The sequence below is a fragment of the Sorex fumeus genome, unplaced genomic scaffold (assembly GCF_029834395.1).
Source record: "Sorex fumeus unplaced genomic scaffold, SorFum_2.1 ptg000129l, whole genome shotgun sequence".
Taxonomy (NCBI): Eukaryota; Metazoa; Chordata; class Mammalia; order Eulipotyphla; family Soricidae; genus Sorex; species Sorex fumeus.
The window spans coordinates 4,092,256-4,115,998 of NW_026606186.1; the positions used below are offsets into that span (position 1 = coordinate 4,092,256).

The 23,743-nt window shown below is 63.2% G+C and overlaps 1 protein-coding gene across 2 annotated transcripts in view; it reads right to left on the minus strand.

Moving 5' to 3' along the window:
• LOC130045814 (LIM homeobox transcription factor 1-beta) overlaps positions 1 to 22,405 on the minus strand; it is a 71,891-nt gene extending 49,486 nt beyond the window's left edge. The window contains exons 1-2 of one of the 2 annotated variants that reach the window (XM_056138695.1): positions 22,190 to 22,405; positions 21,405 to 21,591 (exon numbers count right to left, since the gene is read on the minus strand). In XM_056138695.1, coding sequence (XP_055994670.1) covers positions 21,405 to 21,591; positions 22,190 to 22,328 — 326 coding nt within the window. In that variant the 5' untranslated portion in view covers positions 22,329 to 22,405. The remainder of the gene's footprint in view (positions 1 to 21,404; positions 21,592 to 22,189) is intronic. The other variant, XM_056138696.1, reaches the window with a different exon arrangement.
• Positions 22,406 to 23,743: the final 1,338 nt, after the last annotated feature.

The window sequence follows — 23,743 nt, forward strand, 5'->3', positions numbered from 1 at the left end:
CACCCGCATTAACCGCGTTAAGAAGGAATTATAAAAAGAAATCAAATTTCCCATAGCATTTGAACGCCATTAAAATGCCAAACAATAAACTACCAGGCTGCAAATTAGATCAGTGGAAATATCAAACACATTGAGGAATAAAATCCGTAATTGCATTTAGTGGCAGCAGTCCCTGGAGACGCCGCTAAAGATCAGCGCCCGCGTATGAGAAGCTATTGACAGAAGAATAAAAATCGACAGGTCCGCCCAAGGACCGGCCTCATTAAATATTCAACAACGGGAATTTGACTACGGGCCACTCCCCTCGCTCCCCTCCTGCGCCCTGCCCTGCCCTCCCCCGCGCCCCCCGAAGCTGGCAGGAGGCCGTCAGGGGGTGCTGGCCGCAGCAGTGCGGGGGGGGGGGAGCCCCCGGATTATTATTGTTGGGCGGGTGTTATTAGCTTTCACCCTGAAGTCTTTAATTAGGTCATTACAGGGTAATTTCCAGGGAGGGTTTAACTCCTTAGCAGCTGAAGAGCCTCCAGCCAGATCCCAGAGGGGCCTGGGGGGGGGGGCGGGGGGAGGGGGCGGTCCCCAAGTCCCCAAGGCCGGGCTCACCTGCCCCTGGCAGCCGGGCGCCGCGCGCGGAGGGGGCTCGGGCTGGCCACCCCGGGGCCGGGGCCGGGCGGGTGACCGCCGGCTGCGCACCCGCCCGGGCTGACCCTTCCCTCGCCCCCTCGCCGGCTGCTCCTTCTCCCCATTTCTCTTCCAATTACTCTGCTCTCCCGGCCCTGCCCGCCGCGGCCGCTCTCCGCCTTCCCCCGACTCCCGCGGACACCCCGGTCCCCTCCCGCCCCCCATGTATAATGCATGCGCTGGAAGCACCCAATAGGATTAGGGCCCTCCGCCCGCCTTCCGAGAGCAAGTTTATGTAAATGACTGATGACAGCGCCATTGTGCGAGGAATATCAATGGAGTAATTACAGTTACACGGGCGCCCGCGCCGCCGGCCCCTGTTAATTTTTCACCGGCTCCCCCGGGAGCCGCGCGCGCTCCGAAGCGCACAGCTAATAACGGAGCCGGCGCCGCCGCCGCCGCGCGCCCCGAGGTCTTCCCGAGCAGACTGCTAAGCACCGCCGGCTCCCCCGAGAGCCCGCGGCCGAGATAAAATGATTAAAAAACTGCCAGGCGGGCCTGGCAATCACTCGCGCCGCTGTCAGCCCGAGACAAGACAAATCTCTGCGATTTTTCTCTTCCCTCCGCTCCCTTTGTGAGGCCCTGAGCCGGGGCGTGGGGGCCCGCGGGTCGGGGTCGGCGCCCCCCGGGCAGGGCCGCGGAGGGTGGCGGGAGGGCGCGGGCGGGAGGCCCCGTGCCCGCTGCCCTCCGGGCTGGTCCCCGCCCGCCGCTGGCTCCGCCCACCACGGTGCCCGCACACCTGTTGGGGGCTGGGGCGCACGTGCAGGGAGGGCGCGCCCGCCGGGGCACACCTGTCCGTCCCCCCGTCCCCTGTCCCCATCCACCTGCTGCCCAGACCCCAGCCAACCTGCGCGCCCACGGCCCTGCCCCTCCCTCCTGGGCCCCACCTAGGGGAGGGTAGCCTGGGTGGTCACGCAAGTCTGGCCCTAGAACCGAACCTAGATTCCCTGTCCCCTACAGGCCCCTAGAGAAAGAGAGGAGGGAAAGGGAGGTGAGGAGGGAAGGGGGGAGTGCAGGGGAGGAGGGAAGGGGGAGAGGAGGAGAGAGGGAAGGGGAGAGGAGGAGAGAGGGAAGGGGAGAAGAGGAGAGAGGAAGGGGAGAGGAGGAGAGAGGGAAGGGGGAGAGGAGGAGAGAAGGAAGGGAAAAGGAGGAGAGAGGGAAGGGGAGAGGAGAGAGGAGGAGAGAAGGAAGGGGAGAGGAGAGAAGGAAGGGGAGAGGAGAGGAGAGAAGGAAGGGGAGAGGAGAAAAAAGGGAAGGGGAGAGGAGGAGAGAGGGAATGGGAGGAGGGAAGGGCTGGGAGATGAGGGGAGAGGGCAGGGGAGAAAGAGGGAGGGCAGGTGGGGAGAGAGGAAGAGGGAGGGATGTGGGGGACCACCATCCTTATCGCCCCACTCCCCACACACCCTCACCCATGAGCAGAGACGCCTGCAGACACCTGGGCGGGCTGCCCTTGACCCTCTGCTGCTCAGCGCCCCTGGGCCTCCCCAAGGACAGCACCGAGCTGGGTCCCCCAGGAGCCCTGGCAGGCCTGCAGATAGGAGAGCAGTGCTCAGGGCACAACACCCCGCAGCGCCAACTGTGCCCGCACACAGCCGACCCTACGAGCAACACTGATCCTGACAGCCCCCGCACGGCCAGGCCGCACCTGCCCCTGCACTGCTCGGGCCTCGGACCCTCACCTCCACCCCGCAGACACACCCCAAGCCCAACTCCCCCAAAGACCTCCCCCAGCCAACCCCCATTTTCAGGTGCCCCCGGGCACACCTTCTTTGGCTGGGTACACATCCACCTCAGTCCTGACTACCCCCCTGCTCCAGCAAGTCCTCCTCCAGGAAGCCCTCCGTACACAGGGAAGGATGCTATCCTTCCCTGTCAACAGTGGGCTACAGGGGACCAGAGCTGTGTGTGTCCTGTGTCCTCAGCCCCTGGGACAGGGCACACAGTAGCCTCTCAGCAAATGCCAGGGGAAGAGTCCCCGCTCCGAGCAGAGGCGGAAGCAGACAGGAGGGCTGGGTGGGCTGTGCGGGCCTCCGGATTCCCTCTGTGGGAAGAGGCGGTCACCGTTCACTGTGCCCCCATCCTGGGCCACTGCGGGGCCAGGCGGTCAGGCTGGATCTACAGGTGGTGCCTTGCCCTTAATCCTTCCTCCCTTCCCTTCCTGCCTTCCTTCCCTCCCTCCTCCAGTGCTCGGGGGTCACTCCTGGCTCTGCAGGCTCGGGGACCATACGGGATCTGCAGGCTCGGGGATCCAACCTGGGTCAGCCTTGTGCAGGGCAAGTGTCACCTGCTGTGCTGACACTCAGTGCCCAATTCTGAGACTTTTAAAGACAACAGTTGTTCTTATCAGCACCATCGTCATCATTACTGGTCTGGGGGAGGCTGCACCTAGTGGTACTCAGTGGGGTTATAGTCCCTGGCCACAACACTAAGGGGTCACTCCCAGCTGAGTGCTGGGGGCCGAGTCTCCTCAGCCCTTTAGGATGAGGCCCCTAATCTGAGCGCTCAGGTCAGGCCGCGGCTGGAGGGCAGGAGGTGCCCATCTCCGGCTTTGAGACGCACGTTCTTTCACTGGGCACCAGGGCCGCACTGGGGCTGCAGAGGCCAGTGGACAGAGTGAGCAACGCCTTTGTGGGAGCCCTCCCCAGCTGCCGTGACCCCCCCCAGCTGCCGTGACCCCCCCAGCTGCCGTGACCCCCCCAGCTGCCGTGACCCCCACCTCCCTCTCCCCATCCACCCCCAGCACAGCTTCCAGAGTCTCTCCCGTCTGTCTCCTCCCAAGGCTGGCTCCCCACCTGTCCGGTTCCTGTCTGGGTGGGCGCCCCCAGCATCAGTGCCTCCAAGGGGCAGGTGGTCCCAGTTGTTACTGATTCTCACGGTCATGACAAGCCAGTGGTGAGTGTATATGTGCTTGGGGTGGGGGGGTGGGGATGACATATTTCTTTCCTTACTTAGGGAAGGGGGTGTTGGGCAGCACCCCTGCTACCACCCACCCACCCACCCCCTGTACTCCGGGGCTATTCCTGGCAAGGTCAGGGGGACCCTATGTGGTACTGGAGATTCGAACCCAGGACCATAGGATACAGGCAAGCGCCTTGGCCCTGAGCGATCTCTTGAGTGCTTGTGTCTGAGTGCTGAGCTTTGTGCTCCCCCGATGTGCAGGTGAGGACACAGTCCAGCACTCGACAGGGACTGGGGTGGGGGGGCAGGTGGGTGGCTGAGGACAGGGACAGGCTGGCCCCCAGGTCAGCCCCACCGGATCCTGGCCCTGACCACTGGGGGGTGGGTGAAGCTGGCGCTCTGCTGGAGCATGGCTGCACCCCTCCCCCCAAGGAGCCCCCAGCCCCAGCAGACCCCACCCCTGGGCATATGGGCGCCCCTGGACTGGTGGGTTAGGCTCCTTCTCCCTGCATCCTCCTCCTCCAGAACAGCCTGAGCACCTCCCTGGGCTAGGTGCTTCCTAGAACCCCACAAGAGACACTTTAGCCCCCGAGGTGCAGCAGCCAAGTAAGCTGGGACCTTGGAGAGTCGATTCCCCGCAGGGCCTTGGCTGTGGGGGCTCAGGTAGGGGACAGCAGCCCACCTCATGGTCTTGTAATTTAACTAGACAAGAGTGACTCAGAACCGCACAGCGCCACACTTTCACACACACACACTTTCACACACACACACACACACACACTTTCACACACACATGCACACACAGTGTACACATACGCACGCACACACATGCGTGCATGTACACACACATGCATGCACACATGCACACACATGCACACGCACACACACATGCACTCCCACTTGGCTCATAGCAGCCCCTGCAACATCCCACAGCCTCATGCCTACCGGGAGGCCGCATGCGCCCTCTTTCACTTAGCATGTGGGCACGACACATCTGCAAGTCTGAGGTTCTGTGCCTGCTGGTGGCCTGGGACAGAGGTTCTCAGGCCTCGGCTATTGGGGGATGGGGGAGGAATTCAGGCCCCCGGGGGCTGCCCCAGGGGCTCGGGTCCTGCCCTGGACCGAGAATTAACAAGCAGGGCAGGACAGGCCTGAGGTGAGGGACAGGAGCGTCCAGGGTCAGGGCGTGGGATGGTGACACTGTTGCCTGGCCTCCCGGAGGAAAGGACCAGTCCAGAAGAAAGGTGACACATCCTGACAACCTAAGCTACAGCCTCAGCAAGAGCTGGAGGGCCAATAAGATGGTGCCAACCTGCCTTGCACGCAGCTGACCAGGGTTCGATCCCTGCCCCCTAAGGATTGAACTCCACCAGGAGTGATCCTAGAGTGCAGACCCAGGAGAAAGCCCTGCGTACCACCGGCTATGCCCCGCCCCCCAAACCAAACGACCAAAGTTCTGTAAGAAGAGCAGAAGCTAAGCCAGAGGAAGGGGGCCTGGCCCAGACAGGGGAGAAGTCAAGAGGGAATGAGTCTCAGGTAGGGGGTGGGGGCACCTCGATACCAGAGATTGGGTCCTGCTCAAGCTACCTCCCACCTCCCCGCGTCCGAGCCAGAGGCCAGGCCGAGGCCCGGCAGCAAACTGAAAGCACATACGCTGGTCTGCAAGTGAGAGAAGCCCCTCAGGACGGGGGGGGGGGGGGGGGGGGGAAGTCCGCTTGGACCATGTGGCCAGGACCCTGGGCCCATCAAGGCCCCAGTCAAGGGTGCCCCCACGCTCAGGGGACCTGCTCAGGTGCCCGGAACCCCAGGCCTCAGCCAGGCCGACCAGCCTCTCTAGCTGTCCCTCTGGGTCTCCCCTTCCCACATCAACTCCTCCAGCTGGTCTGACCCTCCCACCCTCCCCTTCCCAGGCCTCCAAGTGGCATTCGCTGCCTCCTGCCAGCCTCCAGGCCCCCAACCCACGTACATGCACCATAGTCGTGATCTCCTGCCCTCCACTGCCCCCCATACCCATCATAGCCTCCAGCCCCCATCACACACACACACACACACACACACACACACACACACACACACACACATGCCACGTCCATAAAGTGCCGGCCAGGCCTGTCACACCCCTGCCCTTCTCTCCACAGTCCCATCAGGCCAAGCTTTCTCGGCCCTTCCCTGTCCCCTCAGCACACCCCAGTCACCAGCGCCCATACCTGGAATGACAGGTTACCCTCCCGTCCCGCCCCCTGCAAGAACCCATGGCTCCAGCCTCCCAGCTCTGGGCATGTGCCCAGGGTCACCAGAACTCAGTGGGCCCTTCCCCGACACGGCCCTCTCACCTCTGGCCGGGTCAGGCTGTCCACGGGCCCTTCCTGGACACGGCCCTTACCCCCACTGGCAGGCGTTGCCTCCTCGCCCGACCCTAGAAATCAGCTTCTCTGCTCCTCCCCACTGTCCCTGTGAGCCCCAGAGGCTGAGGACAGCAACTGGTCACAGGCTGGAGCCCAGCAGGCTGGCCCCTGAGCCCCTCCAGATGTTCTTCTGGTACTAAGTCAGGACCTACCGTGGATGGAGATTGTCTGGGCCCGCAGAGGCCACTCAGGGACCCCCAGCACCGAGATTCCTGGCTCAGGAACGCCAGCAGCTCATGTCCCGCGCGAGGAAATGTGCCGGAGAGCCGGCCAGCCCTCACCAGCCACATGCCTGGGCCTCAGAAGGCTCTGAGGGGACTGAGGGACAGCAGGGCGAAGCCAAGGTCACAGTCAGTTGCTGGCAGGGCCTGCAGCCTGGGATCTTCCCTGCGTCTCTGGCGAAGAATCTGGCTAAATTGGAATTAGGAGAGCAGAGAAGCAGCTGACACTTTCAGACAAGGGTAGGAATGTGAGGGTCTCCGCCTCACTCCGCTGGGCCCCACTGGCCCTGCCCAGGCCTGGCTTAGCAGGGGGTCCCTGCCCTCGAGGGGGTGGGATCCCTCTAGCTAGGGCACCCCTCACTTTAAGAGCCCCACAGCAGGAGGCCTCTTCCGAGCTGTTGGATGACCAAGAATCAGGACTGTTGATTTAGGACCTAGGCGTCCCCGGGTGGTTCCCTCCCTGACCGGTTCCCCACCCCCAACCCCCAGCCGCACCTCTGCAGCAGGACCTGTGTCTGGCCTGATCTCCTGCTAACAGCTGGCCGGGAGCGGCCACCCACTTCTCCAGGGTCTGTGCCACTTGCTCATCAGACTGAGGGGGCGCTGGGGACACAGCTCTGCCTCTCCAGGGCCCTGCCGAGGGGGCTGAACCCCAGGCCCTGACAGTTCACAGTGGCACGCTTGGTGGCTGTCCCCTTCAAAGGGCAGACGGCAAACGAGTGGGGCGGCCCGAGCCAGGCAGGCGGGATGAAAGGGCCCTGCTAGGATTAGCTGAATCCCGTCCACGGGGACAGCTCCCCTGTCCCCCACCCTGACCAGGAAGGCATGTCCTGCTGGCCCCAGATTGCTGTGCAGCCCTGAACAAAGCATTTGTCCTCTCTGGACCCCTTGTCAGGGAACCATAAGCAGGAAGCTGCCAAGGAGAGGAGCAGGAGAGCTGGCTTGGCCGTCAGGGCCTGTCACCTGCACACAGCTGGTGACAGCTCAGTCCCTAGCACTGTGTGTGTTCCCTGAGCACAGAGCTAGGAGGGGCCCCAGGGCAACACCGAACCCCAAATGAAGAGACCAACAAATGAAAAAGGATGGTGGCAGAGCAATGGTACAAAGGGGAGGGCACTTGCCTTATAAATGTGGTCAACCTGGGTTTAATCCCTCACACTCCAAAGCCCTGCCAGGAGTGATTCCTGAGAGCAGGGCCAGGAGTAAGCCCTGAGCATCACTGGCTGTGGTCCTCAAACTAAAATAATAATAATAGCACTGTAGCACTGTCATCCCGTTGTTCATCGATTTGCTCGAGCGGGCACCAGCAATGTCTCCATTGTGAGACTTGCCGTTACTGTTTTTGGCATATCAAATATGCCACAGGGAGCTTGCCGGGCTCTGCCGTGTGGGTGGGATACTCTTGGGAGCTTGCCGGGCTCTCCAAGAGGGGTGGAGGAATTGAACCCGGGTCAGCCACATGCAAGGCAAACACCCTTCCCGCTGTGCTATTGCTCCAGCCCAATAATAGTAATAATAATAGTAATAATAATTTACAAATGTTTAAAAAAGAGATTGCAAATATTTAAAAAGGAATTTCCAGGTCGGGTCCAAAAACCAAATGAATAATAATAGATAGATTTTTTTAATGTTAAAAGCTGCCCAGGAAAGCTGGGGCTTGATCGGCCCCAAAGCCAGAGAACCTGAGCATGAGTGTCACCAGCTTGCTCCATAGCTGTGGGCCTCGAGGCACACGCCTGCCATTTCCCGGAGCCTTGATTTTCCCTCTGTGAAGCGGGGCTGGGCCAGGATGATGCCATGCCCGGCTGGCATGGTGCAGGGCACGGACACACCAGCCCCACCCACTCCTGGGTGCCCTCCACCATTTCTGGCACAACATCTGTGCTGCCTCCTACGGGCAGGACTGTTCAGCCCAAGGAGACCCACCAAGAAGGCTCCCGGGGGCTCCCCCAGCCTCGGGACCCCCCCAAGGCCAAGGAGAGGTCAAGAGAACCAGTCCTGGCAGCTGAGGGTGCCGGCTCCAAGCTGTGTGATCCGAAGTGTGTATCTATCCCTCTCTGAACCCCAGTCTATCCCCAGGAATCTGAGTAAATGTGGGGGGAAACTCATCAGGATCTGGGGGACCCAGCTCTGAACCTAGACAAAACGAGTGCTGGCAGACGGCAGCCTGGGACTTCCAGTGCTGTGTGACCTGGGGGAGCCACTGCATCTCTCTGGTCCGGCTGCAATGCTGCAAAGTGGGAACTGATATTAGTAATCCCTCATGTCCCCCCACCCCTGGTGGTGAAGATTCAGTGACCAAAGGCAAGCAGCACAATTCTTCATGAGCCTTCACTTGAGACATTCATTCAATCGGGAGCGGAGTTCTGGACCTGGGGAGGATGGGGCTGGGAGTCCGGGGAGCCCCCTCCTCCCCACCGCGTCCAGCCTCCAGGGAAGGGTGGAAATCGACCCTCCTCGAGAATTTCTGGAAAGTTCCCCACACCAGAATTATTGGGCTTCAGTCTCAGCTCCAGTCATTCTCTGTGTGACTTCGGGCAAGTGACTACACCTCTCTGTTCCAGCAGGGTGGTTTTACCCGCTGCAGAAAACACTCACAACAGCACCTGTACCGCCTTGTCATTAATAAAGACCACGTGCTTAGACCAACACCAAGCGGAGCCGGAGGCAGTGCTCAACAAGCCCCGAGCGCCCCCCCCCCTCCTCCCGTGCTTTCTGTGCCACCCGGGCCCTCCGCAGCCCGAGGTCTGGAGTGGGGTAGCACCCAGCACGCAGCACCCAGTACCCACAGGAGGGAGGCCTCCAGGTGCTTCCTCCCTGTTTCCCCAGCGGCTGAAAAGTCAGAGCAAGCTCCCAGCCTGCTGGGCTCGTCAAAGCAGGGCCGGCTTTACTAGAACCAGGTTTGGACGATAATTCTGCGGTCATAACAAGCATTTTCTTTACATGCTGCTCTAGAAAGGGGAACCCTCGCCTTTTTTTTTTTTAACCTAATTGAAGACACCATCGAGCACAACTATGCTGGAGCTTGTAATAAAAACACGATGGAGGGAAACATTCAAAGCTCCATCATCGCCAGCAATTTGTGTGGCGAGCAGAACTGTTGTCACTGCCTCCCCGGCCCCGTGGCTCTCCTGCTCGGGCTGGGACTGGCTTTGGGGCTGGCAAGTTTAGACCTATCGTGGGGGGGCGGGGGGGATAATGAACAGCAGTGAGGCTCGGAGATAGCCTGAAAAATATCCTGGAAAAGAAAAACATATGCCAAGGAGTGTGGTGTAAAAGTCATATTTCATGGCTGACTTTAGAGAATGTTAATAAGGATTAGAACCATACTCCGACAGAGCAACTATCAGTCAAGGCGGGGTAATTAATTTTGCTTCAGATCTCTGCTTGGGAAAATGAAAGCAGCAAGTGTTTCACAGCCCGAGTCCGCTCGCTAGCAGGGCCCCGAGAACCTTGAAGCCTTGCCCCAGGCGGGCCGGGAGACACCGCTCCCGCTCCCGCAGGCACGGGCCTCTCGAATGCTGCTGTGGGCTTGGGAGATCTTTTCCCGGGTCATGAGGATTTCAGATTCTTTTTTTTTTTTTTAATTTTGGGATTGGCCGATAAATATGATTAAGATAACACGTCCCCAGCCACATGTCCTCTGCTGAGCCTCTAACATGTGGAGGGCAGATGTGTCTTCTGAGTGCAGATGACCCAGCCGGCTGCTCCCTTGAGGAAAGCACCCTGGGAGCCAGGGCCCAGAGGGATCCAGGCAGCCCGCTGGCCCTCGGTGGCCCTACTCAGGCTCCTGGCCTCCCTGTGACCCGCTATGCTCCAGGAGTGTCTGTGTGCAAACCATCAGGAGATGGAGGATGAAGGGACAGGCTCAGGACTCACCTGCCTCTTCCCCACCCCAAGTCGTGTGGAAAGCAAAAGCCCCCAACCCACGTGGTTATTCAGATCCCCTCCCTAAATCTTTCCCTCCAAGGGGGCACTCCTGGCATGTGGCACTGAAGGGTCTTCCCCTCCCAGTGACCTCAGCTCAGGGCAGGCAGGAGGGCGGGTGGGCAAGCCAGAAAGCCAGACACTTGAAGAAGATTCTGGAACAGAAGTATGGTGCGGCCCCAGAGCCCCCTCACCTGGTGCTGGTCACTGTGGGATGCCCACCTTCACTGGGGGCCTCTGCGGCCAGTTCCCACTGCCGGCCCCAGTGTCCCCTTCTCTTCTGGGATTTGGGGGTGAGCTCTGGGCTAGGACACTCTGGAACAGCCAGAGGTTCCCTCCTGGCCCCTTGCTTGCCTGCAGGAGACCCCCAGCGGGCAAGAGAACCAGGTCAGGCTGTGAGGAGCACCTGGGGGTGGGGGCAGAGGGCAGCAGGCTCAGAGGAGCAGTGGGGAAAGAGCTTCCCCACCCCCCTGCACCCCAAAGCAAGGCTCTGAGTCTCCTGGGGACTATAAGGGAGAAAAGTCTCCCCTCCCACCTCCCCAATGGGCCCAGGCCAGACAGACAGACAGACAGACAGACAGACAGAGAGACTCAGATGGGGAAACTGGAGGGAAGGCATTCTACCTCCGGGGGAGCAGGCCGACTGGTGGGTGTGGGGGGACGGTGTTCTTGATAGCACCTGGTCAGGTGTCTCTGTCCCACAGGAGAAAGCCCCCTCCAGGTTCCTGGGGGAGGGGCTCTCTGACCTGGAGAAGCCTCAGCTGCCTGGGGGCAGGGCTGGGGGGGAGGGTGCTCAACCTTACTGGTGCATCCCAGCTCAGAAGCTGCCCCGGGCCAGGGGCCCAGGGCGGGCAGCTTCCTTTGCAGCCCCCATGGGGCCCGGACCACCTGGCGGCCACCGTGTCACTGGTCACCTGGCCCACCGGGCATCCCCGGCTGTGATCTGCCCCTGCCCCCTCCCAAGGCCCCTTGGCCGCTGGCCTCCTCCGGAGACCCAGGCTTCGTCCCTGGCGGGGAGGCCGGGCCGGTCGGCGGGCAGCCGCTGTGCGCCCAGGGCTCTGCCCGGCCCGGCTGATAGGAACCATCTGCGTTGTCTTAGGGCGCCCCTCTGCCCACTGTCCCTGTGAACTCGCCGGTTCCCGCGGGCCGTTTGATGCCTCGCCGGGTCACAGACCCCCGCACACAAATCACCGCGGCAGGGCTGGGGGTGGGGCGCAGGCGCTGAAACCCAATCCGCAAAGTTTGCTCTGCCGCCGCACTCCTTCCCTGCTTGCCCGCCCCGCCACCAGCCCCTTTCCAAACAAGGCTTATTTTTCTTGCCAAAAAAACAAAGTTGGTATCAAGTGTTTGGAGGGAGAAAGTCTCCCCCGCCCGCCCGCCGGCCCGCTGGCAGAGTCTGGGTGGACGGGCTGGGGCTGCCGGCGGCGCCCGCACTGCAGAGCTGACGGCCAGGGAAGCACCAGCGCCCCGTCCCGCGGCCACCGTCCCTCCGTCCCTCCACTCCTCGTACCCGCGCCCTCCTACCAGCTCCGTCTCTCTTTCCAGGAGGGAAGCATCACTTCCTGCTCCTTCTCCCTCCCCATAAAACAGCCTCTGCCTGTCGCTTTTATGAGGTGACACCGGCTCTCGGCTCTCTCGGGCCATCCTCCCGGTGCCCCGACTGTGGAGGGAGGAGAGCGGGCTCACTCAGGGCTTCCACGGGGCCCGGGAGGCGGCCAGGAGCAGTCTAGGAGCCTGGGGTACCGGAGGCAAATTCCTCCACGGTCCATCCCCCCGAAGCCCTGCGGCAGGCAGCCCGGGTGCATGGGACACCCCTCCCGTTGCACGCCCATCTTCTCTGCAGGGTGCTGGCTTTGCTTTTCGTTTTCGGCAGTGTGGTGACCCAGGGGCTAGGAACAGCCGGCCACACTCTGCACCCGCCACTTCCCACTGTGCCCCCGGGGGCTCTGGCGGCTGAAATCCTCCATCGCTCCTGCTCCTCGGTGTTGGGTTGGCGATGGTGGTGGCAGCGGCGGCGGCGGCGGCGTCCATAGCGCCCGGGAGTTGTGGTGACCGGGCTGGTGGCTTGGGGCTCTGCCGGTGAGCGGCCACATCGAGGGCTCTGGCCCAGCGTGTGCGCCCCGGCTGGGGACTGCATGGCCGGGGGCGCCCCAGGGAAGAGCTCCAAGCTGGCATGGGGTGGCGTCGGTGGCGGCAAGGATAAAGGCATCACGGCCCGAGGAGGAGCAGAATGAGAAGCCGGTTTCCGTGGGGGTCGGACAAAGGAATTCGCCCTCGGAAGAAGGGGCTGAGAGCACACAGCTAGAGGCGGGCAACCGCAGAGATGAGGAGATGAAGAACGGGCCAGTCTGGGAGCCAACGAAATCCACCCTGCAGAGGCTTCCCCGCCTGGCACAGCCCCGGGGCCCCGGGCTGCACCTCAATCAATCCCTTTCGTGGGGGTGTGCTGCGTGGCAGTAGCCCTCGGTGCCACCTTTCCTTGAGGAGGCCGTGGCCGTGGTTCCCGGCTAGCAGAGGGTCCCCAGATCCCTCTTCCCGACCTGCATCCGTTGCCCCCATTTCCCCGAAGCTCACTATTGAGGCTCTCAAAAAGCCGCCCCCCACCCTGCCACCACGCATGGTCGGCTCAGAGACCCCAGGCCGCTGGGAAACTAAAGGCAGGCGGGTGGGTGGGGGGCAGTGCTTAAGCCCTCCCCTCCCACACCCCCGGGCCCTCGGAAGGGGTGGAGGGGACAGGGTTGTAAGGTGCCCCGCTTCTTTTCTCTGCTGGACATGAATAAGGGGATTAGGATGCCAAGTTTCCGTCCCTGGCTCAGGGGACAAAGGGCCTGGAGTCTGGGGAGCCCGGGCTGTGATTAAACCACCGAGCCCTGTCACTCAGCACTGTCCTAGGTACTTGTGTTCGTGACATAATCTTATTAGAAGATAAAACCAGCAAGATCCTTTTCATAATGAAAAGTTACATTTAATGGCTGGACAGCCACCCCCCCCTCCACCCCGTGGACCCTGGCCACCTCCCCCCGTTGCTGTTGGATATGGCTGGCCTGTAATTGGCATTTAAAGCACCAAGTCCGGGAGAAAAACGGGGTTTAGGGTTTTTGTAATCCCCCTAAACTGTCTTTGTTCGAAATCTCCACAGATACAAGTCTGTTAAGAGTAAATATTTGTGGATTGATACAACCACATTTCCCCCCTGCAAACCAAATCTGAAAAAATTCCGCCCTCCCACCGGGCTGCGGGGGTGCAGGGAAGGCGGGGCTGGGGTCTGCCCCAGCTTCCCTGCCAGGAACTCAGTGTTGTTTTTTGGGGGGGGGGTGGGGAGGGGGGGCTGGCCATCTCCAGGAGTGAGGGGCTTCTGCACAGTTCTCCAGCAGAAAAAGGATCTTAGACTCACTTTTCTATTTTTTTTCTCCTCCCATCAGCAACTCTCCCGGACTCACTTCTTCGGGGCCTGCCCAAGGGGCCCAGCAGAGAAGGACTCTTCTCGGCACCGGCACCGGGAGATTGAGTGAATTCCAAACAAAAATGGGAGCTCCCTGCCTGCGTCTCTCTCCTCCCGCAGGTTTAAGTGGCTCCACTCGCAGCCAGGAGGGCCGCCGCCGAGGGAGCGCCAAGTTGTAACGGCTGCGGCCACAGCCGGGCTCGGTGGGGCCCCAGTTCTGTGCCCTGGGATCGGATTCCTCCATAAATCAGCGGCTAGGTGAAAAGGCTGCGCTTCAGCAAGGGCAGGGCCGCCTGTGAGCATTAGCGTTTGGGGTTCCCAAATCCCGGCTAAACCCCTGGTGACACTGAAATTCATCAACCCCCACAGGCCAGGCAGAGCCTCACCACCACGCTGCCCCACTCTGGGTTGCAGCGGCAGGCAGGGGCTTGGGTAGAGCTCACCCAGAGCCCGGGGCACCCACGCGCCTTCCCGCCCCGGGATGCAGTGATTCCAGCCTGTCCTTCCTCATCAAGGGCCGCCTGCAGAGGTGGGCTGTGTTGGGCAGTGACTGTCACTCTACACCTCTGCCAGTCCCTGCACTCTTCCAGGCGGGGGGGGGGGGGGGGGGGGGGGAGGGGGGGTCTGGGGAGAACCCTAATCTGAGACCCTGAGAAGATTGGGGCCTGAGGACTCTCCTCTATCCACTCTGGATAGAGGCATCTCCTCTATCCGCTCTGGAAAGCTGGAAACACATCCCCCCCCAATCCCCAATCTCCGCTACGGAATACCTCTGCACCTGGAGGGGTGAAGTGACTGCCTGGCCTCACTGGCCCCAGAGCTGAATGACTGAATGACGCCAGCAACAGCACTGCTCGGGCCCCCCCACCCCAGGCTCTCCCCGTGGGGGGGGAGGGGGACAGCGGGAGGGGGGTGGGGGGCTGGGGTGTTCATTTCCTCACTGACCAGATTCAAGAGGTTGCTGGGAAAAAACTGTCCCTGGCCTGGATGGCTCCCAGTTCCTGCTGGCCAGACCCCTGCCCCCTTCTCTCTGGGGGGCACTCAAAGCCCAGGGTCCCCCTGGGTGAGGTGCAGAGGGTGACCTGTTTGGCAGGGGCTCTCTCTCTGGGGGGGGGGGGGATGCCCAGGTTGGGCAGACAATGTATTCCTGCCCATGGGGGTGCAGGGGAGGGGCTGGGGGAGCAGGGAAGGAGGGAAGGAGGGAAGGGGGGAAGGAGGGAGAGGGGCTGGCTGGAGGCACGTGCCTAAGTGTGTAGCCCCTTAACTGTGGGGTTGTTGCGTCTCTCCATCCTCCTCACAACCCAGCAAGTCTTCCCAGAGAGGGGCTCAGGAAGGGTCCGGAGAGGGACAGACAGGAGGACACTTCTCTTTGGGCATGCATGCCCCACCCAGGAAGCCCCACTGAGAGGGGTGAAGGCTTCTTGCCTGTGACAGGGCGGGAGGGAGTTACGAGATTCTGTCACCCAGCCTGTCCCCCCCCTCCTGCCAGGAGCCTCACCACCTCATGTTCTGGATGCTGCAGCACTCAGGACCCCCCATGGCCCCCTGTGCCCCTCCATCTGCTCCCCTGCTCCCCCATCTTCTTGTATCAGCCCTTAGAGTGGGTGGAGGGGGGGGCACCATGCTGCTCTGAGCATCTCTGAACGCCCTCCCCACCCCTCCCACTGCCCACAAACCACTGCCCAGCTTCCCGGAGAAAACCTCCCCCTGTGCCGCTGGCCAGCAGGCAGAGATCTTTGTTTCTTCTGGAACCAGCCTCCAGGACCGGGGTTTTCCTCTGTTCACTGATGGCAGACCTGCCAGGTGTTCTGTTAGGAACATGCTCGCCCCCCCTCCCGCACCCCACCCAAGAAAAAAAGTGCATACACATCCTCAGGGCCCTAGACCCCCGGGACCCCCGCCAGGGCCCTGGGCCCCTGCAGCTGCCACTCAAGCCAACAGACAGAAATGGATACGATACTGCCCCGGGAAAAACAAAGGAAGGGCCTGCGCAGACATTTATTTGTACTGATCAAGGGAAGCAAAGGTAAAAGGTCCCGAGGAAGTGCTGTCAGCCGGCCGGAAACCCCAGAAAGTTGCCGTGGGGCGCAGTGGCCCTCTCCAACCCACCACTCCCAACTCCGCAGTAGTTAAAAGCAAACACAGAACCTTCAGTGCCCGTCACTTACACCTTCCCCCCCAAATTACACAAACTCTGAAGGGCTTTTCTGAGAGAAGATGGATGCTTCAGGAGGCTCGAGGTCAAGGCTAGGCTATTTAAAGTATATCATTAACAAATAAACATTTACTGCGAAGGGGGGAAAAGGCAGAGAAAGGGAGAAAAACCCTATAGGCCACCAGGGAGCCCAATCGTGTTGCTCTTGGCTTCAAATGACAGGAGACAGTTAGGACATGAATGGAGATCACCCCGCTGATGGCAGGACCCGTCGCCTGCCCGCCACTTGGCTTCCTTGGCCTCTGTGAATGGACTTTCTCAAACGCGGCTTCAGCCTCTCCCTCCCCTCGACACTGCCACCTCCTCTCTCCGGCTCCCTTAGCCTCCCTTAGCGCAGAGAACTCTGGTTTTGTTCTCGGCTTCCCTGGACTCTGGGGCCGCAGGATGGAGAGGACAGGGTCACCTCCCCCTCCCCCCGACTGACAGCGCTTGGGGGCTCCCTGGAGAGGAAGACTGGCCCTGCCTCAATGCTGGGGTCGGGCTGGCCGTGGGCGCAGTCGTCACTCAAGTCCCTGGGCAGGTCCTCCGCTGCCCAGCTCCTCAGCCCTCTCGAACACCAAAGTCAAAGTCGCACTGGACTGATTTTTTTCTCCTTTAAAACCCCCTCAGTCGCCTGGCCATGAGCACCAGCCCCTCTCAGAGGGGAGCTGGCCATGCTAACTGCTCCACCTCCGAATCTCAGCTTTCTCCTCCACCCACCCCCTCATCCCCACTGCCTGTCCAAATTCCCAAAACAATCCGCACCCATGGCTTGCAGACAGGACATGAGGATTATGGTGGCCACTTTATTAAACTCTGCCCTGCCAGGATGTCAACGGTTCTCCAGTGGGATGCTCTTTGCTCTGAACCCCCTCCATGCCCCAGCGCCCCCCAAGGGGACACAGGGCACTAGCTACCCTGGACCCACCTGCAGGGCTGCTTTCCTGATGACCCAAAGTGGGCATCTGTTTCCACTGAAATAATCATGAGGGTCTGAGTGTCTCAGGGTGGGGGAGAGGCTGGTGGACCCCGTGGAGAAGGGGACACGTATAGGAAACCCACCAGGTGCCCGTGGAATCCTTACAGAGCCCACTCCATCCCCCTGTTTGCTGACAAAGAACCTGGGTGCAGAGAGAAGCAGCCTCTAGAACTGGGGGAGGGGGGCCTTTGGGGCAGCGGGGAGGGGGCAAAGATAGACCCGCTTTGAGCCTAAAGCTCTTTCCTTCTCCAAGCAGGGCAGGGCAGGAGTCCCCCTCTAGCAGAGAGAACGGGGGTGCCTCTCACCATCCCTGCACTGGCGGTGGGGGAGGCGGGCGGGGGGCTCGGAGCCAGCCCAGCATGCCAGCATGGAACCCCTGGGCCTGGCGTGTGCTCGGGAACAAGGCATTCCTTGCCACGCTGATGTGGGGAGCAGTGTCAACCATCATCTCCAGATTATTAACAGCTCGCCAGGCAGAGTGCCAGGTGCTCAGGGCCCATTATCCACAGCTCTGTACGGATACCTTCCCCCAGGTGGGGTGCCCTCCTTTCTCGCAGGGGAGATGCCGGGAGGGAGGCACCCGGCTACTGCGTCCTCCTTGCCCGGCTCCCCGGCGGCCGGCGGGCGGGAGCTGAGAGTAGCCATTCACCTCGCCCCGGTGCAGATCCGCGCGCGGCTTCCCCCACTGGAGAAAAACCCAGCAAACAAATTAGGCTCCAGCAGCCTGGAGCCTGGGGAATAGAGGGTGAGCCAGGAGTCAGCTGTGAATAATGGCTCCGTTCAGAGGCGGACGGACGCGGCTTCAGGAAGGCCCCGGCTTACCCTTCCGCCGCAGCCGAGGTGCTGGGGTTAAATGGAGGAGTGCCCTCCTGGGGGGCACGTGGTCCCCAACCCTGGGCTGGCAGAGTGAGCCCTTCACCCTCGTCCCTGGGGAGAGGCTGCCTGCGGCCTAGTCACGGGCTGAGTGTCCACCGCCCGGGCAGTGCCCTTCCTTCCTAGGCAGGCCACTGGCCGGGGCATGAGCAGCTCTGCATTAGCTGGAAGGCTGGGGTGCCCCTGGGTGGAGGGGTGCTGCTGCCACAGATCCCCCGGAGAAGGGAGAAAACCCGGGACAGGAGGTTCCAGGCCTCCCACCCACCCTTGCTCCTGGGGGTGGCCCGGACCCCAGAGAGGAAGCTCCCAGGAAGACCTCTGAGGGACCATGCCCCAGGAAGAGAACATGTCGGGAAGCGGCCTTGGGTCTCCCAGAAGCTTTTGCCAGATGGAGTAAATTCGAAACAAACAACAACAATTATTTTTTTAAAAAATCCACGCCAAAGACAGCCAGAAATGCAGAACTTGGCTTCCCGTGGCTCCTGGAGGTGAGGGCACTGACGGGGGCTGGCAGCCCAAGGGGACCCTGGGCAGCTCCTAGTTCTACAGGCCAGGCCGACTGGCGAGGGGGGAGGGGGGCGCCAGCCGGTCTCGGGCGGGCGGCAGCCTCCCTGCACCCTGAGGACAGTCGATGGGCAGCCCGGAGCGGTCTCACAGGCTACAGGACACCATTTTGCGACATTTGGGGGCGCCCCCACCAGCCCTCAACACCTTCGGGAGCCCCCTCCAGGAGAGAAACCCCTTCCAGACAAGCGAGCGAGAGAGACGGACGGCAGGCAAGAGTTACATAATTCCACGGTCCCGATTCGCCGGTGGGGACGGCAGAAAACGAAGATTGCGTGATGCCATCAAACTCCCCCCTTGGTTCCTGGGGAAGAGGGGAAGAGATCCGGGCCTTGGGGGCTCCAGTCTGCCCCGTGGGAGTCTAACCCCGTAGAAGGCGCTCGGCTGCCGCGGGGCTCGGCAGGGAGAGTGACGAGGGCCTTTGTTTTTATTTGTTTTTTGAATAAGAAGTCGTCCCCCCCTCCCACCCGAGGGCGGGGAAGGGCAAAGGCTTTTCGTTTTTTCAAAAGACACGTGAAAATACCCGGTGGCCCCGGCCCCTGTCTTGGCCCTTCCGGGAAGTGCGGACTGACTTGATCCAACACGATTCCCCACACCCACCCCAGATGGCCATGAATCACCCCTGTGGTGCGTAGAGCAACCTCGAGCTTCTGGGTGTCTGGGTGATCTTAGAGACCCAGTGGGAAGGAGGAAGAGACCCTGAATTTAAAGAGGGACCGCTTTCCAAGGCCCGAGTCCATTCCCGGTGCGAAAGAGCACGTTTTTCAAAAGTTAAAGGGAGTGTGTGGAGGGGCGGGGGGCTGGAGGGCTGCGAAAGGGGCGGGGGGGGAGACTGTTCTTTCCCCAAAACCGCGGATGCAGACTCCGCAAAATCTAGAAGGCACGTTTCCGCGCCCTCTCGCCTGGATTCTCGTCTGAAAAGCATTTAGGCACAGATGCAATAAATATGCATTTGCGATCTTCAAAGAAAAAAAATAAATCGTGGAATATATTTTTTATTGTGCAAAAGATCATCGCTTTCCCCCCCGGAGCCCCCCGCCAGCCTGGCTGTGCCGGAGGGCGCTTCCTTAGAAACGGTGCCGTCCAGCCAGCGGGGTATTTGCTTCCAGGATTGTCTCCACAACCCCGCCTCAGCCCCCAGCCGCCCCCATGCCCCAACGAGGGGAGCGAGGACAGTTAATTGGTGTGGTAGGGGGAAAAAAGGGGTGTCAGAGGAGGAGGGCGCGGGAGTGGCCTGAATAATGCCGCCGGCAGCAGCCGCCCCAGATTCGGGGAAGAGCACCCAGAGATTTGGCCCTCGCCAGCTCCAAAATCGACTGCAAACGGCCCCCCGGTGGTGTGAAGAAGCCGGCTCTCCAAGAGAGACTTCTTTGTAAGGCAAATCCACTTTCCACAAAACCACCCCTAACGTTTCATTGTTCTCTGTAAAATGAGGGGGTTGGCCTCTCTGCTCTGAAGGAACCTCCTGTTCACGTTTGGAGGTTCCTTCCCAGTCTCCGGGCTTTGAAGGACCCAGGGCATTCTCCACGGTTTACGGAGATGCCCCAAAACCATTGCCGGGTGGAGGGGGAGAACCAGCACTGGTGAGAGGCTGGAAAAAAGTCATCCCGATACGTTTAAAAGAAGAAAAAAATTCCCTCACCCTTGTGCGCAGACATGGAGGCCCCTCTTCCCGCATTCAGGGCCTCCTGTCCCCAAAGGATGAGTGGGACGGGCCAGGGGATGAGTTGAGTGCAGGTGGGTGCTGTGAGCACTGAGCTCTGTCCCGGAGGTAAGCAAGGTGAGGGGTACGACTCTTCTGAGATGTAGGAGCCCTGCCTGCGGTTTGCTGGCAGGCTTGCCCCCAATCCGCAGCCCCACGTACCCCAAACTTCCTTCCCCGCTTGCTTTGTGCAACTCTGCCCCAGCCTTCGGGGAAGGGGACTGGGCCTCACCTTCTCCGCCCACAGGAGTCACTTTAGTCCAGGGCACCCCACCAACCCGGCTCCTGGCAACAGGCCTCAGGGAGGCTCCAGACAGAGGTGGACGCGCCATGGGGCCAGCAAAGAGCAGCGCCTGCCCTGCCAGGCTCGGTGCTAGTGAGGGGCTCAGCCCAGACCCTCTCTGGGGCTCTGCTCTACAGCCCACCACTTCCAGGCCTCAGCCAAGTGGAAGGGTGGCCACAGGACACCCCCACGGCGGCTCTGCATCCTGCCAGGGCGGTGGACCTGGGTTGAGGGTCCTGAGCAGAGCAGAGCCACAGGCACCACCACCAAGGCGTCTGGCCATGCCAGCTTCCCCGAGTTCTCTAAGCAGACCCCAGTCCCTCCACCCCCATCCAAGAGCCTAGCCAGAAAGTTCTCACAGGCACCGCTTGTCTCGGAAATGCCACTCTCAAGACCCTCCACCACAAGTCCCGCCAGGCACCTCCCGGACAAGCCCTGAACGCAGAGGGTGAAAGGAAAAAGCCTCTATCGACTTTCCTCTGTCCCAGGCCCTTGCCAGCCAGGACCCAGGAGCTCTGAACTAGGCCCGAAAAAAGAAGAGCCGTGGGGCTCAGCAGGCCACCCCCATCCTAACTAACACAGAGAGAGAGAGGCCTGGAGAAGGCTGGCTTGGCTCCCAGCCCAGGGGGGTCCCACACTGGTCTGCCATCTCTCGGGGTCCTCTTCCTGAATGAACAGCATCTCCAGCCACAAAAGCTGGAAGGGCCACATTCTCCCATAGCATGTTGTACCCCCGGTGGGCTCCCTTGTCTCTGCACGGGAACTGGAGTGACACCGCGATCCTGGCAGGAAGGGGTGTCACACTCTGCCTCCTGGCTCCCAGGAGGACCCCAAGCTGTCCCCCCAAACCCACCTGGAAAAGCACACGCCAAGCAGGGCCTGGGCCCACGGAAAGCCCTGCCTGCCCTTCAAAATCAAATCTCTGGTTCCATTGCAGGCCTCCTCCCCTGGGGTCAGGCCCTGCCTCTGCGACCCCAGTGCCTGGCCGGCCTTAGACGCACACACCTCCTCCCGCCCCCGCCCCCTCAATCGGCGACCCCGCGCCCGGTTGAGCGCGGCAGGTCGGGGCGCCCCACCAGGGTCGGTTCGCCCCGGCCGGGAGCGGCTGGCGCGCAGCCGGCGGGCGTCGGAGCGCGCGGAGCGGACGCGCGGCGGCGGCGGCGGCGGCTACGGCGGCGGCGGCGGCGGCGGCGCTGGCAGCGGGGCGCGGGGCCGGGCGCGGGGCCGGGCGCGGGGCTTACTGTTGGTAGTCTTGTTTGCAGTAGAGTTTCCGATCCCGGAAGTAGCAGCTGGTGGTGAGGGCTTGCTGACACGCCGCGCACTGCAAACACTCCTCGTGCCAGGAGGACTCGTTGACTCGCATCAGGAAGCGGTCGGAGATGGGTCGCTGGCAGCCCTCGCACACCGCGGGATGCGGGCAGTCGGAGCCTGCGGCGCACGGGGCGAGACCCGCTGTCAGCGCCCGTGCGGCCGGCCCGGGGGTCCGACGGCCGCGCGCCCCCGCCCCAGCCGGCCCGCGGAGCGGCGGCGGGCCTGCGCGGCGCTCTCCCTGGCGGGGCTGGGGGCGACCCGGCGCCGGGGCGCTCGGCGCGGATGCCCGGGGAGCGCGGGGCGGCTGGGGCGCGGGCTCGCTGTCACGCCCCGCGGAGGCCTCCGAGGTCTTCTAGCCCAGTCTCCCCCAAATCTGGGGTTCGGGGGAGCCCAGGGACAAATTTTTTTCTCTTGGAAGCTTCCTTCCCCCCCACAGCCCCCAGTGACCTGGCTAAGGAGCCTGACAAGGTGACCGCTGGGGCCCTGGGTCCGCGCGCCGCCGCCTCCCTCGGTCTGCCCGAGGTCCGAGGAGGACGGTGAGCTTGACCGGGATCCGTCCTGGCCCCGTCCTCCCAGCGGGAGCCCCTGGTCCCCTCCGAGGGCTCGGGTGTCGGGGGTGCCCGCGCCCGCCGCTGACCACCCCGGGGGGCCGGCGTGCGTCCTCCTCCCCGCCGCGCCCCCGCGCCCCGCACCCCCGGCCCGCGCCCGCGCTCACCCAGCAGCACCCCGAGCGTGGCGGGCCCGGGGCGCAGGGCGTGCTCCTCCATCTTGATGCCGTCCAGCATCTTGGCGCAGTCCGTCTGGGCGCGGGGGAAGCACCTCTCCAGCGCCTCGGGACCTGTTGCTATATCCATGGGGCGCGGGGCGCGCCGCGGGCCCCGCCGGCCAGGGTGCTCGGCCGCCGCCCGCCCGCCCGCCGGGGATGCGGTGCGGCCGGGGCGCGCGGGGAGCGGCGGCGCGCGGACCCCGGGCCCCGGCGCGGCGCTCGGCCGGCCGCTCGCGCCTCTGTCACCTGCTTGTCAGCCCCGAGCCCGGGCGGCGCGGCCGGCGGAGCCGCGGGGCGGCGGCGGCGGCGGCGGCGGCGGCGGCGGCGGCGCGGGGAGGGGGCGGGGGTGCAGGGGCGGCCCCGCGGGCGGCGGGTGGGGGGGCAGGGCGCGCGCGGGCGGCGCGGCGGGGTCCCGGGCGGGGCGCAGCGGGCCGCGGGGCTCCGGGCGCGCTCCCCGCGCTACTCCAGTGCCATGGTGCGCCCCGGGAGCCGCCGGGTTTAGAGCCGGGGCGGGCGGCGGAGGGATACTCCGGCCGGGAGCCGCCTCACCCCTCCTCAAACTTCCTGACATTTGAACTCATTGGCGCGCCTCGTATCCCTGCGCCGGGATGAGCCGGCGGCGCCGCGTCAAATAGTGCGGCGGCCGCCCCCCCGCCCCCCGCGGGAGCGCTCCCCGCGCCCCCGGCCCGGCAGCCCCCGCCGGCCAGCCGCCCAAGTTCGGGGGCGGCCCGCGAGCGACAGCCCGCCGCCCGGCCCCGCGCAGCCCGCGCAGCCCGCGCCGGGGCGCGGGGCACCGAGCTGGCGATCCCCTTCCGTGCCCGCTCGTGGATCAGTATCGTGTCCAGCCGCCGCGCGGCGCGGACGGCGGCCCCGGGGACCCCCGACTGGCGGCCGAGGTAGGTCGCGCGGGCCAGCCGCGGGGCGCCCCCCCGCCCGGCGGCGCTGCCAAGCCTCCCGCCCCGACGCCCCGCTCCCCGGGTCGGTGGTCCGCGGGGATGGAGGGATGGAGACGGGGCGGCCGGAGGGGCGGGCTGCTGGCCCCGCACTCTCCGTGCGCCCTCCCACCGCCACCGGCCGCGGCCCCAGGAGAGGGGGTGTGGGCCCCGGCCTGGAAGGGAGGGACCCGGGACCACGTCAGGCCTGGCTGAGCTCGGCTGGAGGCGGGGAGCGAGGATCCCGGAGCGGTGCCGGGCGAGGATGGGAGCCGCGCGGCCGCGGCGAGGAAGGACAGGCCACGGGGAGTGTAAGGAAAGGGGTCCCCGGGCGGGGCTCGGGGTGCCGGGGGCGATCTGACTCCACGGGGCTCGGGGTGGTGAGGAGCGCGCGCAGGGCGTGGAGGCCCCCCGGTCGGTCGGAGGCCGCCGAGCCCCGGGACGGGCTGCGTCCGACAGCTCCGAGGAGACCCGATCGCCCTCTAGGACGGGTGACTTTTTTCGGTCATCGAAGTCGATTTTGGCCATCGAAGGCTCGGGGTCGGGAGGCCGCGCCGGGCAGGGGCAGCAC